Below are 19,851 nucleotides of genomic sequence, written 5' to 3'. Positions count from 1 at the left end.
GTCAAGTGGTTACTATGCTATTCATTGAAGAGGTGAAGAGCTGCAACTGATTTATGGAGCACCCTGTATTTATGTTATTTGTAATTGTAATTTGATACTCACCAATGTATGTTCCCTAACCTCTGTTATTGCAGCTACGGAAATTCCTACTTCGACTCGGACAGGATTACCTAATCAAGAAACAAATATATTGCAAACTCAATAAGTCAATCAAGTTGTTAGAAGAAAGTGCGTACAGATGGCACCACCAACAGAATTCAGTCAAATCGTTTAAATGACATCACATCTGAAGTATAATAATAAAATAATGTTATCTGTTTAGCAGTAAGTTTCTGACAAATTAATTAACTCACGATGCATTACGCACTGAAATATTAAGTTAGATAAAAATATTTCCAAGTCTTTAGTTTGGTACATATTTTTAAGAGCCTCATCTGGTACATATTTGTAAGAGCCTTCAGCATACCAAAAATTTCAACCCGATCACTTTTACTTGAGTTGTGTCCATGATAATATCTTGATTGTAGTTCTCTTAGGAAGGTTTCAGACCCATGCGACACGAGCAGTGGCGGCGATTAGGAGGGGCGAGGGGGCAATTGTCCCCCACTTTTGCCCCCGCACTATGCTAAACCTTATCTACAAAGGGAAATATACTGTCTTTGCCCCCCCCACCGGTTTTGGAACCCAATCGCCGACACTGGACACGAGGGTTTCACACCGAAGTAACACGGGCACCTCTACTGCGCATGCGTGAGAAAACGGTCCAGTCCGAACAACACGTGCAGCCTGTTGTGTCGCTTTGGTACGAAAGATTGTATTCATTATTGAAGTTTCGTTTCCAACTGACGCGTGTCGCTTCGGTCTGAAAGCTAATTTATTTTACGTTGTTTTTCTGCTACTTTTGGCTAATCGAGACGATGAGCATGGAAAAGTGATAAGATGTAATTGGTGGAAAGGCAATCGCGAACGTCCATTCAGACCAGACGCCAGAGTTTGGTCTGTCTGTAAAATGCAGTCCTGGGTGTTCGACGTGGAAGGGCAGGCTGACATTCGGATGTCTTCAGAAAGGACCAGCCCTTGCACCCCGTAATGAGTGGTGATGAAGAGACACTCGTACAGTACAAGAGGTGAGACAAGAAACTTTCCTACCGGTGTGCTGGGTCGTAAACGCGCAAACGCATGCGCGAACTTCCCTCATCGTGCACACAGGCAGGGTTGCAGCAGTGTTGCCACATGAAGGGAAATTTCCCTTTTGTAGGGAAATTCTGACCGAAATTTTAGCCAAAAGGGAAAAGGGAATTTCGATGAAAAATGTCACAATTTCAGGGAAATTTTAAGACTTCTGACTTTACATTACTACAGCTTATGGTTCCAGTTTCATATTCATATTTTTATTTTTATCTGATCCTTCTTATTTCTGCTCCCTTGAATATAAGCCTATATCTATTTATATTTCTCTTAAGTTTATTTTACGTCGCATTTCTGTATCTTCGGATAATTGTGACGATGACAATTAACGATTTAATGGATTCCTCACCATGATTGAAACCTGGGACATCTGACCAGAAAGCGATTAAGCTGACATATATGTGAAAAATTTGTGAAACATTTTTTATTCATACGAACATGGACAAACGGAAATTTTACTACTGCTGCTGCTGACACTACTACTACCACTGCTAATAATAATAATAATAATAATTATTATTATATTTGTTTAGGTGAAGGGAAAAATTAGTCCAAATAGGGAAATGTTCCCCCTTGGGAAGGGAAATCGTGCCCTCAGATTGTGGCAACACTGGGTTGCAGAACGTCATAAATGTTGTACGAGCACGAAGAAACAACGTGATCGACTTCCTGCGCCTTCTTCCTCCTCCCGAGAAGACACTATGATTCAGTGGCTCGTTCAAAACAACAACCCCTTTGACGCACACATGTTCAAACCAGAATTGTATTCATTGGTGAAACTTTAAACCCCGTTTGAAGATGTTCAAAATTGATTCCATCTTAGCAGAACACGGTACGTTTACCGCCATACCACCCACATCTTAACCCGATGGAACTAATATGGGCAGACATGAAACAATACATTTCGTAAAAGAACGTGAAGTTTACTGTGTAATCAGCTACTAATATGTGCACAGAATTTGTAGGCACGTTACCACTTTCAGCGTGGGAAAAAGTGTCAAATCACGTTAAAAAAAATTGAGGATGAATATCTCAAGGCAGAACCGTTAATCGATAGTGCAACAGAGAGACTCATTATCAATATTGCCGACGAAAGTGATCCTGACGTTGATAGTCCCTTGGAAGACGATAGCTCCTTGGAAGATCGTTCAATGAATGAGAATGAAATGAGTGGCATAGAAGACATAACCGATAGCGACTAAACTTTATAGTGCAGTTATGCTCTATCTTAACTCTCTATCTTAACAGCTCACTTCTTGTGTATTTCATTTTACTGTAAAAACCTATTTTTTTATGAACTTCAATTTCTTGTTTACTTTTCTCGTGTTCTCGTTTTTCGTAGACAATTTGGCCCGTATGCCCTGCCAACCCTGCATCCGTGCATCCCTCCCCTACGTATGGCTTGGGTGTGAGGCCTCGAGGAGTTTCTTGTCTTGCCTATTCTACAGGAACACAAATCTCCGGGCCATGACTAAACAGAAACCTTACCACGGGCTTCGTGGAAAACGCGTTGTGACACCAGGCTCCGAGCGTAAGATTTAGAGCCAATCTAACTTCCGGGGCCCAATCACAGCGGAGAACGGTCATGTTCGCAAACTGCCCTTCGAATCCCGACCTGTACATGGGTGATCTTTGTGGGTGTCCCTTCATTTATTTCATCATATCATCACCCTTTGCGGAAACTCTTTCATAGTCACGGCGATAAAAGAATGGATTGAACTCCCCCCCCCCCCAACACTGACCTCAGAAGAGCTCCACCCTGCAACACACAATGCGTAAATAGTCCTAAGTTTGCTAAAATCCCTCAATCAGACTTCTCAGCATTTTTTGTAAGGCAAGGAACAACGACAACTTAAGTTACACAAACTCCAATGCGTGCAGGAAAACAATTTAAGTTACTTTCACAAAATAAAGACACTTCAAACACATTTCAACATTTTCCTTCCTCTATTCAAAAAACCAAGGTAACAATATGTTCTCGAGACAACGCATTTCTTCATTTTTACAGAAGAAAGTACTTACTGAAATGAGTTTCTCTAGCATTTTGAAAGTTCGTGGAGATAATTTCTTTCATCGTGGAATTTGTTTGACCAGGAATTCATGTGTTTTTCGCGAAAAAAATATCTCTCCGACGCACACTTGCCGTTGCTTTTCTTTGCTTCCTCTACGTGAACCGGATGTTGCGCACGTTTGATGACGTAACCTCCTGTCAGTGTTTCCAACCACGCCTTTGTTTTGCAAGAAGATGAAAATACGAAATATACATTCCTGATATTACTACGACCCCAAATTTAACTATGTTTGCCTAACCTAACCTTACCGTGCATGGTTTGTGGGGCTATGCGTGAATGGTTTTTGGGGCTATGCGTGAATGGTTTGTGGGTCATTTTTCGGTTAAGAAGGTTCTACGACCCCAAATTTTATCTATGTTTGCCTAACCTAACCGAACCTAACCTAACCTTACCGTGATTGGTTTGTGGGGCTATTACGTGAATGGTTTTTGGGGCGATGCGTGAATGGTTTGTGGGGCATTTTTCGGTTAAGAAGGTTGGAAACACTGTATACCCACTGTTCCACGACGCTATTGAAGCTGTGCCCGCCATATTGTGTGTTACGGAAGCGAAAAAGGGAAGAACAATAATTACTGTTAATGTCGGAAATTGAAATTATTTTCGTGAGAAAAGCAGAATCCCACCTCAAAGAATGTTTCGCAATGCACAATAGGTAAGTACGAATGTCAAAATGACGAAATAAATGAGTGAGAGGTGTTGTCCCGAGATTATATAGGTAATAGAACGGATTCTCTTGTACACAATATTAACTTTTATGAACGTTAATCACATTAAACACTGAAAAATTAATTAACGTGTAACTTACAAATTGTTACTTTCATTTCAATGTCTAAATCCCTTAACATACTCCATTATTCCATTTTTTCTATCACCCAAGAGTTTTACACACAGGTTGGTCGTCAACCACCATTTCAACATAAATGCGTCATACTTCCGATCACTCACAAGGCCATTATGAGGTACAGGTATGAGGTATTGGCTTTAATTTCAATTTTAACTCTGTAATAATATTAAAGAGAAAAAGGTCTAAATATGGGCCCCCTTTTTATGTTGTCATTTTCGGAGGAAAAAAATAATATATCAAGCCTTTAAAATACATATCTATGTATACTTAAATGTAATAGCATTACAAAGTATAGAAGGTCTCAATTTTTTTTAAAAAAAAGCAATTTCCAAAAATATGGGCTACTAGTGGCAATATCACAAAAGCAATTAAATTTTTTTAAAAAAAACAGTCATGTATAGCTAAAACATTATAAAATTCATATTTATGAATAATCTGTTGTTTTGAAAATCAAGCGGAATGGGGAAAATCGAAATTAAGAAAAACATCCAAATATTTGTTGAAAATGTGATCTCAACATTAGACCTCATGTCATAGCCCATATTTAGACCATCACGCTATTTTTCTTCTTCAATTTATTTTCGATCTCTGTGGTACATATTTCACGAACAAATCATGTCATTATAAAATCCCACATTTGTTTTACGTACCGCTAATATCATAACCTATATAAAGCAGATGAGAATTCAGAAAAGGCTGAGTTAAAACATACCTGCAAAATGTTTTCGGAGGTCGCAATTCTATAACAGCGTCCAAGGCCGAAACAAACCACCACTTTCTCTTGCGAATTGGCGCCGCAACCTTTGTCCTTGACAGATAACCAGTTGCAATAGCCTCTGCCAGGTTGCAGCACCCGGTAGAGCTGATAACTCCAAAACCCATATTTAAACCTTCGCCCATATTTAGACCTGCTCCTCTACTAATTTTGGTTTTAAATTTTACTCTGTGTAATCAGCCAATTAGCAATTTATATTTACAAGTATGTATCTATTATTTTTCTATGTTTTATCTTTTCTAATGTATAACTGATATTCAGAAAGTGCTATGTGAAATACCAATTGCTATAAGTATTTGCAACAAGGGTTTGTTATAAGAGCGGCCCGTGAGCAAATAAAGGCGATTCTATTCTTTACTCATCCTCATCTTCGCGATTATCCAAAATGGCGAAGTAAAATAAAACAAATAAATCAATTAATCAATCCTGTATCCCTGCTGGCCGTTTCGGGAAGGAGGGATTCAAAGGTTGCCGCTTGTTGCACAGATAGACAGCGGTAGGCCTAATCCAGCGCCGGATCTACAAGCCGCAAAACCCCGCAGTGTGTGTGTGTGTGTGGGGGGGGGGGGTTATGGGGGCGGAGACAAGTAAGCATTTAGGGGGCCCTCAGAGGGGTAGAGGGCCCCCTAACAGGGGTACAGAAACAAGTACAATAAATACAGGTAAAGGTAGAGTTCCCTGTGCATAGCACCGTGCCATCAAGGTTCATTTAGGGCATGTGGGGTAGGGCTCCACATATTTTCGACGTCGACCATCTTGGAGGAGATGTGATCAGCACCACACTGCGGCTGCATTTACCCCACCCCCCGATATCATTTGATTTTAGGCTGGGTGGGCCAGAGCACTTTTTTGCGGGGAAAAAGCAGGGTTTCCCGCGTGGCAGTCAGGCTTGAATCAAATCAGTCTAGAATTTCACGATAAATACAGTGGTGAAAGTTTCTTTAACCTATTTTTAATCAGGAAAAAGTTATGACTGCATGATTGTAACAAATGTATAATTTTCTAGGTGTGAGAAAACAGTGTCATATATATACACCAGGTGTCCCAGAAGTCTTTCCCTGATTACAAACTTTATTCATATCCGCTATATGCAATGTAGAGATGTGAAAGTGGTGCCAAAATGTTGGAAAACTAACCAAGTTTATTTGTTGCAGGTTTCAGTAATGTGGCTGTAGTGTAGCAGTGTCAGTGCCAAGGAATCCGGAATTAATGCTCTCGACATTGGGTGGTATCTTTCCATACAATGTTTCTTGGACTTGACAGGATTTGCGAATAAAGATAAATTCCAATTTTTAAATACCAACTTATTGATGGCAGATATTCTAGACGAAATAATTCTGTACATTTGAAAGTTCCTCTGCACTGTTATTAGTGACCGGGTCTCGTGATACCAGAAGACATGCTGAGCTTTTGCCTGATTCGTAAACATTTCCGGTTTTCTGGGCATTGACATTGCTACACTGCAGCCACGTTACTCAAACCTGCAACGAAAAAACTTGGTTAGTTTTCCAACATGTTGGTACCACTTTCACATCTCTACATTGCCTATAGCGGATATGAATAAAGTTTATAATCAGGGAAAGACTTCTGGGACACCCGGTATATCACATCAATATAAACATTTTAAATTGAATTCAATATGACGGCGTCCGCTTGGAACACACTTGTGGTTCTGGACAAGCCTAATCTGTTTCTATTATGACCAATTCTACCCAGCCTAACTCCTTTACTTTTTATAGGGGATGTTAAGAGACTTTTGAATTACCCTCTATTCCCTTATATGTGACTTTTGTCAACATCAGATCAAGAATTAGGTAGGTAGGTAGAGGTAGAGGCATTAGCGTCCGAAAGGGGGGGCAAGGGGGGTGTCCCCCCTGGAAAATGAAAGTCAACCAAAAATTATGTATTTCACACATACAACTTCATTTTAGCCACAATAATATGTGTTAATTATTTCTTGAACATCATAAATTCAAATTTAAGCAATGTTTTTTAGGGAACAACACTATTTTTGGAGAAAATGTTCCTTGTTTGCCCCCCCTGGAAAAAAATACCTTCCTTGCCACTCCCTGGAAAAAATTCTGCGGACGTCCATGGGTAGAGGGGGGACTTTGATAATATTTTGCGGGGGGGGGGGGGGCAAGATGTGTGGATTCGGCACTGGCCTAAGCGGCGGTTTGGCTGAAAAGTATTTTAGTAGGCAACAGCGGGTCACTGCCATAAAGGCGGATCCAGCGCCGGAAGAAAACTTATCTCGACTTTACATGTGCTATAGAAATGGAGTATACTTATAGAAACTTTAAGCTTTGAGACGAGAATAATTACCGTTGATTGTAGGTGGTTCATGTTTGTCGTATTCAGGTGGGACAATAATATCGATCAGTTTTCTTTTATCTTTTGAAGTTGGATCTCCGTTTTGAGCTACAGGGACCTCACTCCGAGATGTTGCCTTTCTGAAAAGAAATCCGTATATTTTAAGCAACACACAAGATATTGAGAGTTGTATAAGATCAGCTGTCTTGTGTGTTCTTGTGATAACCATTAATACAGCGTGTCCCGCTTATACGTATAATAAAATAAAAATTCATAACTTCTAAACAAACTGTGAGAATGATGCGACTGTTGTTTCATTTTAAAGAATGACTCAGAATTCTTTTTTTAGCTACACATTCAGTGGTAGTTGCGCATGCGCAGTAGTCAGAATGTCTTGAAAACTGATATCATCAGTTTCTCAGTATCCATTCGTCATGTGGTCGCCACAAGAAAAGGTGTTTTGTGTTTTAACGTTAGTGAAGTCTGTGACACTTGTGCAGAGACGATTTCGTGCACGTTATGGTTTGGGTGCTAAAGAAGTAGTTCCATCGTACATTTCAATAAAGAAATGGGAAAAACAGTTACGCGAAACCGGTTCATTTCTCAAATCTTGTTAGAGAATTCCTGGACGGGCATTTCAATGGAAAATGGATAGAAAGAGGTTCGAATTTTATTGAATGGCCCCCACGGTCACCAGACCTCACTGTGAGAGATTTTTTGTTGTGGGGGTGTGTTAAGAACAAAGTTTACTGTACACCCGTTAGAGATTTGCAAGACTTGCGTGAAAGAATTGTGGTTGCAGTAAGCAACATTACCCCGCACATGCTTCAAAACGTGTGGCTTGAGGCTGACACCCTGTTTGACATTTGCCGTGCCACTAACGGTTCACATGTGGAAGTGCGCTAGTTTTCTTGATTTGTAAATAAACATTTCTGAGTTGTTACATGTTTGTAAAAAGTTTGGACAAAAATATTGGTAAATAAAAAAGTTGTGATTTTTTCTTTTATTATACGTATAAGCGGGAAACGCTGTAGATCCAATCTGATAGAAATTTTCTCTAATGTTACTTATAAATTTTATTACGATGTAATAGTTGGAGATGAATTTTTTGGTAACAGTTCGATATCGGCACAACATATTTCTTCCCTTTTACAGAAGAAACTACTTACGGAAATGAGTTTCTGTAGCATTTTCAAAGTTCGTGGAGGTATTTTCTTTCATGTTGGAATCTATTTCACCAGGAATTCATGTATTTTTGAAGAGAAACATCTCTCCGACGCACAATTGCTGTTGCTTTCCATTTCCTTTCTGTACGTAAACCTCATGTTGCGTACGTTTGATGACGTAATCCCCTGTCAGTGTTTCCAACCACGCCCTTGTTTTGCAAGAAGATGACAATTTTAACTATGTTTGCCGGACCTAACCTAACCTAACCTAACCTTGCCGTGCATGGTTCGTTAGGCTATCCATGAATGTTTTGTGGGGCTACGCGTGCATGGTTCTTGGGGCTATTCATGTTAACGTAAACTACAAAATCAGTAACACGAAAGTAGGTATTTTTCGGTGAAGAAGATTGGAAATACTGCATACCCACTGATGATCCACAACGCTAGTCAAGCTGTGCCCGCCATATTGTGTGTTACGCAAGCAAAAAAAGGAAGAACAATAATTACTCCTAATGTGAAAAATTGAAATTATTTTCGTGAAAAAAGCATAATTCCACCTTGAAGAATCTCTCGCAATGCAGAATAGGTAAGTACGATTGTTAAAATAAACGAGTGAGAGGTGTTGTGCCCATATCGAACTGGTAATGAATTTTGCAATTATTTTCAATATCTCGTAACCGTTTTGTAGTGTAAATGCCATGATTTATTTATCTTCTGTTTATCGAAAATAATTGGGTATTCTTTGTGAGTGTCCGTTCAATCAATTTCATCATATCATCACTCATCCTCATCTTTCCGATTAGCCAGAAGTACCGGAAAGCGAAGTAAAACAAGCAGAATCAATCAAACCAACAGTAAAATAAATGCCATTGGCAACCTTGAATGTGTGCCACGTGGTTGCATACATGAAGGAAAGAAAATTCTGTTTAATGAGGTTCTTGAATTGAGTTGTTGTTTTTGTTCACTTTATGCACAGAAAGGCTAACCGGGACTGGACCTACAATTAAAAGTGGGTTCCGAACCACTATGTGCCTCAACAGGGTATCGAACCCGGAAACCCTTGATTACAAGGCGACGACGTTACCACTACGCCGTCGTGGAGGCTCTGTTTAAAGAGGTACAACAGCACAAACGAGCTCTCAACGAGCAAAACGTTACTAAGGAAAGTTGCTCGTTTGGTGCCCATTTCAGTGTGTTCATCTCATCATCCATTTCACCAGATCGTCGCTATTAACCCAAGAGGCAGGAAAGCGACGCACGATAGCCGAAATATAAAGAAAAAAGAATAAGAAACATTGCACACTCCTCGTACTTACTTCATGGCGTCACACTGCCCCTTGCCGCTTACCAGCGCAATGGAAGCGATGTGGACCGCCGCTACAAGAATCAACCTTCGCATGACAGCAATTGCATCCATCTGACAGAAGTCGAGTGGTATTATTTTCATAGCCAGGCAGATCGATACCGCTCATAAACAACGCCTCGTAAAGATTATCGAATAACATTTTAGCATGCAAGCAATTATCAGTGTTAGCGCACCGGAGAGGTATTATCAATAACATGCTATACCGCTCGCAGCTCCACCTGGCGGCCGGGAAACAACAAATCAGCGATCAGTTGAACCCTCTTCGACTGACATCGGACATTTTCGTGTTACAAGACACCGAACGCTAGCCGAACGAAACAAACGAGTGTCGGGTACACAGCAGTGTTGCCACATGAAGGGAAATTTCCCTTTTTGCAGGGAAATTTCCCTTTTTGCAGGGGAATTCGTACCGACATTTTAGCCAAAAGGGAAAAGGGAATTTCGATTAAGAATACCACAATTTGAGGGAAATTTTAAGAAATCTGACTACATTATTACAGTTTATGTTAAGTTCCAATTTCATATTCACATTTAACATTTTCATTTTTTCTGTTATTTTTCTGCTCCCTTGAATATAGCCTGTATATATTTATATTTCTGTTAAATACATCGCTTTTCTGCACCTTCGGATAATAGTAACGATGAGGATTAACGATTAAACGGATTCCTGACATGGACCAACGGAAATACTTCTATTACTGCTTCCACCACCAGCACCACCACTAATAATAATAATAATTACAGCTACTGCAACTTCCATTACTAATACTTATTATTATTATTGTATGATTTGCTTAGGTGAAGAGAAAAATTGGCCCGAAAAGGCAAATTTTGCCCCTTGGAAAGGGAAATTGTGTCCTCTTATTGTGGCAACACTGGTACAAAGAATGTTGTTTGCTTAGGTGAAGGAAAAAATTGGTCCGAAAAGGAAAATTTTGCCCCTTGGAAAGGGAAATTGTGTCCTCATATTGTGGCAACACTGGTACAAAGAATGTTGCCAAACGTACTGTAATACAGGGGAAGAGAGAGTGTTGAACAGCGCCGTGGATAAAAGTTGTACAATAGTACACTAAGCACGGGAAATTAGTACACAAGACATTGTACAAACAAGCTAATGAAAACAACCTACAAAAACAGGCGTACGCTTGGCAACGTCGTAACGCTCTTACTTCGCAGCTGAGGTTGTTGACACGCCCCCGAAGACGATTGGTGGACAGATATGTAGCAAAAATTAGGTCAGCCGCCAGTTGGACCTGCGGTCAGTATAACCGCCACAATATCCTCGTGAGTAGCCAGGAAACATTCTAATGAACATTTGCGTCTCCTTTTAAAATAAATTAACACTATGTATACATCCAGAACATCAAAGCAACGCTCCTGTGCGCTACGACGCAAGAGGTCCCGGGTTCGAATCCACACTTGGACATAGGTGTTCTTTATTAGTGTCCCTTCGTCAATATCATCGTGCCATCACTCATCTTCATCGTCGCGATTAGAGAAATGTGTCAGAAAAGCGACGCTAAAAATACGAATCAAATCGAATTAACGGTCCTTATTTCGAGTGCTAAAGCAAGAACGAACACAGTGTAAACAAAATCACGTGACTTCCCCATTTGCCAACTCTCAGCTCGTCCATAGATTTTCTGACTGTCTTCGAAACCAATTAACCAGGTCACGTGACTTTTGTTTGAATCGACATCGTACTTACTGTGAACACTTTCTTTCGTTCCACTTTTCTCTCTCCTTATTCCATTGTTTCTTTATCATTCTTTCTCTCACTCAGCTTCTTCATTTCTTTGTTTCCTTTTAACTTCCTCTGTTTCTCTGTTATCTTTTCTTTCATTAACGTTGTTTCTCTATCTTTGTCTTTCTTCCTTCATTAGTTTGCTTTCTATCACTTGCTTTCATTTCGTGTTTTTCTATATCTCTATCTCTTACTCTTTGTACTTCTTCCTAGTTTCTCTTTCCTTCTTATTTCTTACTTCTTCTTTCCTTCCTTTACTCTTATTGAATTTGTTTCTTTCCTTTTCTCCCATTGTGTTCAGTTTTCTTTTCTTTCTCTATTTTTCCTCTTTCTTTTTGTTTTCTTTCATTTTCTTTCTCTTACTGTTTCCTTACTTCTCTCATTCTCTGTTTCTCCCTCCATTTATATGGATTTCTCTCTTTGTATTTACTTTCTCTCAATTGCTCTTTATCATTCTTTCCATGTTTCTTTGCACCCAGAATATCCTTACAAGATCAAAAGTTGTATACAATAATCTCGTATATTAATCCCTCATATCCTTAAACTTTATCGCCCAAAATATTACAATGGATCTTTTATTCTTGTACAAAATTAACTAAATTACCAACATTAATATCAAAGTTAGAACTACTGCAGATATGAAAGACAAAATCTATTGGATAGGAGTTATCATGTTTCTTATTGCGATTGACTGCAGAAGCTATATCGACTATTGATAACACCACAAGATAGAACGAGTAATCGATATGTTTGAATGGCAGGAATCTTGATATCAATTCGGGAAGAACTTGAAGCAAAAGGTATTGGATTTCACTTTGTTTGGGATTATGATGCCAATCGGCCGTCTTATCATGTAGGTATGTTGGACGAAATCCGATATCAAGTAATTTAAAACCCAAGGTAACTGAGAACTTACATCCAAATTGCTTTGATGATTGCCTTCTCCAAGTTCTTTCTGTACAGGGCAGTCAATTACAATGCTTTATCCAAGATCAGTACATGAAGGTGAATTAATCAGACTTTTCATACGAACTTTCGTATGTGGCGTAATTCTGATGTTTCCTTTCAATTACTGGCTTTCGAAAGATAAATTAAAATTATAGTCTAGTTTGTGAATAAGGAGCAAGGAATATCGACAAACATAATTCTAGAATAACGTTTTTAATTTTTAATATTAGCTAAGTTTTAAAGTTTGATTTTACTGCTTGAGTTCTTGGTGTATTGTTTCCTTTTTGTATTAATAAGGTACCTTTAAATATTACTGATTTATATGAAAATTTACAGTCTGGTTGGGATTAACATATTTTGGAACAACCAATGCGACTCCATGTTTTATAGCAGCCAATGTCTACCCACTATTCATGATTGATTTACTTGCATGTAAGCCCTTGGTGTGCGTGTGTTCGTAGTTGATTGATTGATTTGATTGATTGATTTAGTTTATTTTACTTCGCGTTTTGTGCCTCTTGGCTAATTTGCGAAGATGGGGATGAGTGATGAAATGATGAAATTGATGAATGGACATTCACAAACAACCAAGCCCGACCAGGATTCGAACCCGGGACCCTTGGCGTCGCAGCGCGATGTGCTAACCACTTTTTTTTTATTACATTTTGCAATTTATTACATTACATTTGCAATTTACATTTCAACTCATTGGGCAAGTAAACATTACAGTAAGAAAATTAGCATACAATCTATTTCTTTTACAGTCAGGTATCCTGTGGTATTCTTGATGGAGGTAATTTACAAATTGTATATTAAAATCTGATTGCCGATATGTCGATAGGAAATAGGCAGTGTCCTAGGAGCCATTGTACACTTTTACGTTTTGTTTTTGGGTAATATTCAAAAGCTGGATATAAAAGAATATCTACAGAGATGTTATACACTGATGTTCGACAAATAGTACTCACAAGTTTCCTTATATAATGACATGATGTTTCTATTATTTGGCATTCACTCAGTCTATGGACTAAACTATCAGATACATTACATTTGGCGCACATTGGCGTATTTATTAATTTAAGATCATAGAGTCTCTCTCCAGTGATTAATTTTTGGTGGACAATTATGTACCATGCTGATCGGATTCGTGATGTAAGATGGTGAGCCTGAATATTATTCCATATTTCTCTCCACTTCATTCTGGGATTTTGCTCAATAATTTTACATGTTGGTTGTTCTAATTTACATAGTCTGCGATATATTTCCGATGTCACTGGTATTGTTAATATCGGAGATTGTAATAGGGCATAACTAATATCCACTATTGTTGCCTTAAAATACCATAAAGTCTACCAGTCTAGTAATATCAATAGGAGCCTCTAGTGAAATATAGTCCAAAGCGCTTCTCAAAGCTTTACTTGTGAGGCTGAGTGGATGCTGAATCAATGTCTGCGTGTCAGCTTGAATACGTAAGGCCTGGCATTTGCGTTCTATATTCACAAGATTCATTCCTCCCTCGGCAAAAGGCAAACAAAGTAATACATGTTTCACCCTCAATATCTGACCATTCCAAATAAACCAATTTACTGCACTCTTAAGTTTATTTATATCTAACTTCCGTAGTGGGAGGATTTTTGCCATGTACCATACCTTTGACAATGCATAGACATGTACAAAGGTCACCCTTGACTGTAAACTAAGGCTGCGAAATTTATTTGTTTGTAATATCGCTTTAACCCCAGTTAATACTCTATCATAATTTAATTGGATCATACTTTGGATAGAGTGCGTATATATTATACCTAGTATACGTATCATTTGTACAACCTTAAAATTACCTCGCTGCGAGTGAGAATGAACCAAATTTAAATTCAAAATTGACGATTTTTCTTGGTTTATTTTTAATCCCGACCATTTTCCAAATTTCTGTAATACTTGACATGTTTCATCAATATCAGACTGTTCATTTATTAATACAGTAACATCGTCAGCATACGCTAACACCTTAATGGTAGTAGAGTGTATGTTAATTCCTTGAACTTTTCGGCCTATTTCAGACAAAATGGGTCTCAGTGCAATACAAAACGCTAACATCGACAAAGGATCTCCTTGCCTTACACCTTTATGAATATAGAGTTCTTTTGTCAGAAAACCATTTATTTGAATTTTTGCTGTTGCATGACTATTAAGACTTTTAAATACTGAAAGAAAATGTCCACGTATACCGTAGCCCTGCAAAACCTTAAATAGATATTCATGATTTATCGAGTCAAAAGCACGTTCAAAGTCTAATGCTAATATAGCATTTTCAGAGTTTTTGTTCTGTAGTCTATAACATGTAATTATTTCACGCATCGTTTGTAAAACATTTGTGATTTTCTTATTTAAACCAAAAACATATTGATCCTCTCCTACTAATTTGTCGACATAAGGCATAAGTCTGCCAAGCATACATCGCGCCAATATTTTATAATCCGTACAAAGGAGGGTGATGGGTCAATAATGACCAGCTTCGCTTGGTTTTGGACATTTTGGGATTAGAATTATAATACCCGTATTGGAAGATTTACCCATTTGATACTTGCTAAACACTGCATTTATCCAATCCGTTATTGATTGACCCATCAATTTCCAAAAGGTTTGATAAAACTTATTGGGTATCCCATCCCAACCAGGAGCTGAAAATGATTGCCCTACCTTAACCGCTCGAAACACTTCCTCACTTGCATATTCTTTGTTTAAGTTTTCACTTTCTTCATCTGTAAAAACCTCTGATTCGGATGCCAATGCATCCATCAAAGCTCCATTATGTGACGCTGGTTGGGAATATTGTTGCTCAAAATAATTATAAATGCAATTACGTATTTCAGGGGCTGAATTGATCTTTGTTCCCCCATTATCAAATATTTCACTAATACATTGTCTTTTAGCATTTTTTCTTTCATGAATTACATGGCTGATAGAGGCGACCTAATCGTTGTCAAAATGAGGAAGTCTACTACGAATTTTGACCCCTCGACGCCTTTCTGCAGTCATTTTTAACAATACAGCTTGTATACGTTTGACTTCAGTTTGCACTTTCTTCCCGTCCGTTGCTTGCTGAATTTGTTCACGCAATACCCTACAGTAAAAATTATATTTATTTGTCCACTCTCTCGACCGTTCCTTACAGTAACCGATACAAAATCTTTTTATACCCGGTTTGAGAATCTCCTCCCACCAGCGGATTATATCTATCCTCCTCAGACGGTCGCTTATCCATCTCGACCATTGGTCATTAAATGCTTGTTGGAAATTTTTCTCATTAAGAATTGAAGCATTTAATTTCCAACAACCGTACCCTCTCGGGACTATTGGAATGTCCACATTTATCATCATAATGACCGCACCGTGATCTGAAAAACATGTAGGTGTCATACTGATGGACTTTACGTTCTGACGTAATGTGGGTGTGACATAAAATCTATCCAAACGGGATGCACAATCGTCACGTATATACGTGAAACCCCTCTGCCCAAAACATTTGTCACTCCAGACATCTGTGAAGTTAAAGCCAGTTACTAATTTTTGCAATGAATTAGACATGTTAAATCCAGGTCTTTGATCCTGCGGATACAATACACAATTGAAATCTCCCCCACATATTATGTGTTCTCTCCTACCCTGCATTTCAACCGCAACTTCCTGCGCAAAAAACTCATCCCTTTGTTTTCTACACTGTGACCCGGATGGAGCATATATGTTATATATCCATACATTTGCAACTTTTGCTGATATGATTCTATTATTAGGATGACATACCACATTTGTGAGGGGAACCGTATTACGTGTTAACAAAGCTGTTCCTGTCGATTGAAAATTTGCATTATTATGAACTCTTATCGTTGGGGAAAAATTGAAATTCATTGTCCACATTCTTGGAGAAAGACAATATCTAATGATGCTTGGATAATAAAGTCCTCTAACGCCGCCTGTTTTGTAAGGGATTTCATTTTGTTTATATTTATTGTAGCAAAACGAAGGGTCGTCATCATAAATAGTATGAACAAAATTTTTGGGATTGGGTATTCCCAATACTTATACTTCCACCTTTGCCCCATCTAAGAGTAATAATTCTTACACTATTTTTATATGCCCCTAATGTTATACACCAAAACTTAACAAACACACTAACAATATTATTTTAGTAGGGGGGGAGGAAATACCCCTTCTCTTTGTATAGCTTAATCCATAAATAACTACCACCACGCAATTCAATATCATTAACTTTCTGACAGTCCATATAAAAATATTCATTCCAAATAATACTATTTTCTAATCTTAAAGTGATTACCTGTATCCAGTATTCACAAACTTTCGTGGCCTATCGGACTTGGATCTATAACCATGTCTTGGACATTTGTTTTTACATGTCGCAATGATCGTCTTTTCGTCCGATTGCTGCCTGACACTTTCCTTATACTCTTTGGTCGTTTTTGTGAGCCGGAAACCGAACGACCCGTACTACTTTGGACACTTCCACTTTCACTATCCGTTTCCGAATCTTTTTCCTGTTCAGCTTCTTGTCTCAAGTCCTTTTGCTTGGTCTGATTCTGCTTCCTCTCCTTGTTGCTCTGTAGCACTTCATCACTCGATTCCTCTTGCACTTTAGTTATGTCTTCTTGTCGTCTTGGTGGTCCACCCTTCTTCTGCTCCATAGTATCCAGGGACATTTCTTCACTTTGTCGCGTAAGTTGAACATTTAACACAGGTTCTTTTGGTTGATCTTGCATATTTTCTTCAGTTCCTTCCTTGGTCAAAGTTTGTTGATCATTCTTGTGAATATTTTTCTCTTCCTGTATATGTTGTTCCTGTTGAAGCCCTTCTATCACAGTCAGTTGTGCTGATTCTTGACTCACATTTATATCTTCGTGTGTAGATGTAGACGGTGCAATTGCTTCGCTATAGGACCGAACTGCACGACCCATGACTTTGAACACTGTTGGTTTCCGTAAGGTACAATTAAACCGCATGTGATCACTACTACCACACCATTCACAAGTCGGGATTTGACCATTACATACTACATGTGCCGTATATTGGCCTATTTTCACAAAGGAGGGAATTGGCTTCTTAATTGCCATCAAAACCTGACGCACCCCATTATACACTTTGTACCTAAATTTGTCACTCCAAGTTTCTGCTTTCAATTAATCGATTGTCCCATATTCACTCAGTTTTTCACGAATTTGTCGTTCTGGCACTTCCAAAGGAAGATTAAACACTCGAACCGGCTTCAAAATTCGATTCGCATCACTCAGTTTCACTTGTGTCACAGCTCCACTACTATAATAAAAATTCACTTCACCAGTATTTTCTTCTATTATTTTTCTCATTTTTCCCGGACGCACTAATTTCAAAAATACACATTTAATCGTCGTGGGAATTTGTATGGCTGCAATTTCATCCACACTCAGTTTGAATTTATCATGAATAAATTCATGTACTTCCAAAGGACTAGGTTTAAAAGTTCCCGTTTCAAAACTGATTTGTATCGTATTTTCGCGATCCATTCTATATTTTACTTTTGTCCAATTCTTCACTAGCACAGTTCAACAGCACACCCTCTCCCACACGTACGTACCGATATCGCGCTGAACTTTCACTTTTCCTCAAAGCACAGAGCTCGTACAGCACGACCTACCTGTTCCGCGGTAGGCGCGAGACTACCACCACTTGGCCACAGGGTCGGGCGTGTGTTCGTAGTGTTATACGAATATTTAACAGAAGAAATCATTATTAGTTATACTATATATTATTGGTTATACGTGTGTACACATATACTCTGAGAACTGACAATGATTAGGTTTACGCCAGGCCAGGGGCGCCGACTTGTCAAAATTATTGGGGGGGCTCTGATCACTGAAATAAATTAATGAAATGACTCCCTCCCTCCCTTTTTTAAGTTTTGGCCTCAGTGTTCGGAATCTCGTAAATGCCCATGAATTCCTCAAAAATATCAAAATTTTCATTCACAGTTCGAATGCAGAATGTTAATTGTTCACGGATGGATATGTCACAAGTTTCGTCAACCATAATAGCAAAATATTCCCGACTTTTAATATCTGCTACCACGGAGCGCAAAACAGATCTCCCTAATATATCAATGATCTCGTTCTGAATGTCATTTGAGATAAAATTTGTAGCCCGAACGTCCCATCCACTCTCCTAGTTCATGCACATCGTCTTTCGAAACTCTTAAGTAAAAATGTTAACAATACTCATAATTATATACTTAGTATATAGTAATAAGTCATGTTGCTGCCTCTCGCCATAGCCCCCTCCCCCCGAAAGTTGATGGTTTAGCGGTTTCAGCCCCCAAAGTTGATGGTCTAGAACATTTCAAATGTGTATTTAAAGTTAAGTTCATGTGGCACAATTCAGAGTAAACTTTACAAGAGAAGCAAAATAATACATTAGATTCTCTTAAGCAAAATTATTTGGGGGGGGGGCTCTGCTCCCATATCAATAACATTGGTGGGGGCTCGAGCCCCCCCCCCCAAGCCCCATGGAGTCGGCGCCTATGCGCCAGGCAAAAAAAAAGTGAACATATAGGAAAGTACTAGATGGACAGCAAGTTTTAGGAAAGGAATAAAACATCTTATCTGGTACATGTCAAGAAGGAGATTTTCGCCTTGTAATCAAGGGGTCCCGGGTTCGATACCCGGTGGAGACACAAGTGGTTCGGATCCCACTTTAAACTGTATGTCCAGTCCCGATTAGCCTTACTGTGCATAAAGTGGACTTAAAATACCAAATCAATCAACCATTCAAGAAGGAGATTTTCTATTCCCATAGTCCGATCAACACTTTTGACAAGAGAAGCACTTTGTAATGCTCTGGAAGTAGTAATAGCTGTAATTATGATTGGCCTATATAAATACGAGCCTGTTGAAATTGTCGTGTTAGTGTACGTTTATTTTTAGAGTGTAATAATCGCTGCAAGAAAGCTACATTATATTTTCTTGCACACGCACGACTTTATATACACATTTATATGGAAGATTCAATGCGTTGATATCCACGCTCCTCCAAATATGCAAATTTTGACCTCACCGTGTAACACCATTGAGTGGGAACACTAAGGTGTTGAGGTTGTGTTTTTATTTAAGTCCACTTTATGCACAGAAAGGCTAATCGGGACGGGATCTACAGTTTAAAGTGGGATCCGAACCACTATGTGCCTCCACAGGGTATCGAACCCGGGACCCCTTGCTACCACGCTACCACTGCGCCATCGGGGAGGCCCTGGGAAGACTGAGGTAGCGGACATATTTTCTATGGGCCAGTCATATTTCGGCTAAAAGTGAATTGAGTCATGCTTGCTGCAAGGTAAGAGACGATTGGGGGTGACGCCCCCGTGCCCCTTTTATAGCTGTCACTCAGAGGCGTCTCG

At 38.9% G+C, this 19,851-nt stretch overlaps 1 protein-coding gene across 1 annotated transcript in view; it reads right to left on the bottom strand.

The window, feature by feature from the left end:
• LOC145980250 (gamma-aminobutyric acid receptor subunit beta-2-like) overlaps positions 1-2,775 on the bottom strand; it is a 32,466-nt gene extending 29,691 nt beyond the window's left edge. Inside the window, exon 1 of the mRNA XM_083113260.1 lies at positions 2,677-2,775. Within this exon, the coding sequence (XP_082969386.1) occupies positions 2,677-2,775 (99 nt within the window). The remainder of the gene's footprint in view (positions 1-2,676) is intronic.
• Positions 2,776-19,851: the final 17,076 nt, after the last annotated feature.

Source organism: Lepisma saccharinum, chromosome 27 (assembly GCF_977018435.1).
Source record: "Lepisma saccharinum chromosome 27, izLepSacc3.1, whole genome shotgun sequence".
NCBI lineage: Eukaryota > Metazoa > Arthropoda > Insecta > Zygentoma > Lepismatidae > Lepisma > Lepisma saccharinum.
This window is presented reverse-complemented; position numbering and strand designations above follow the sequence as displayed.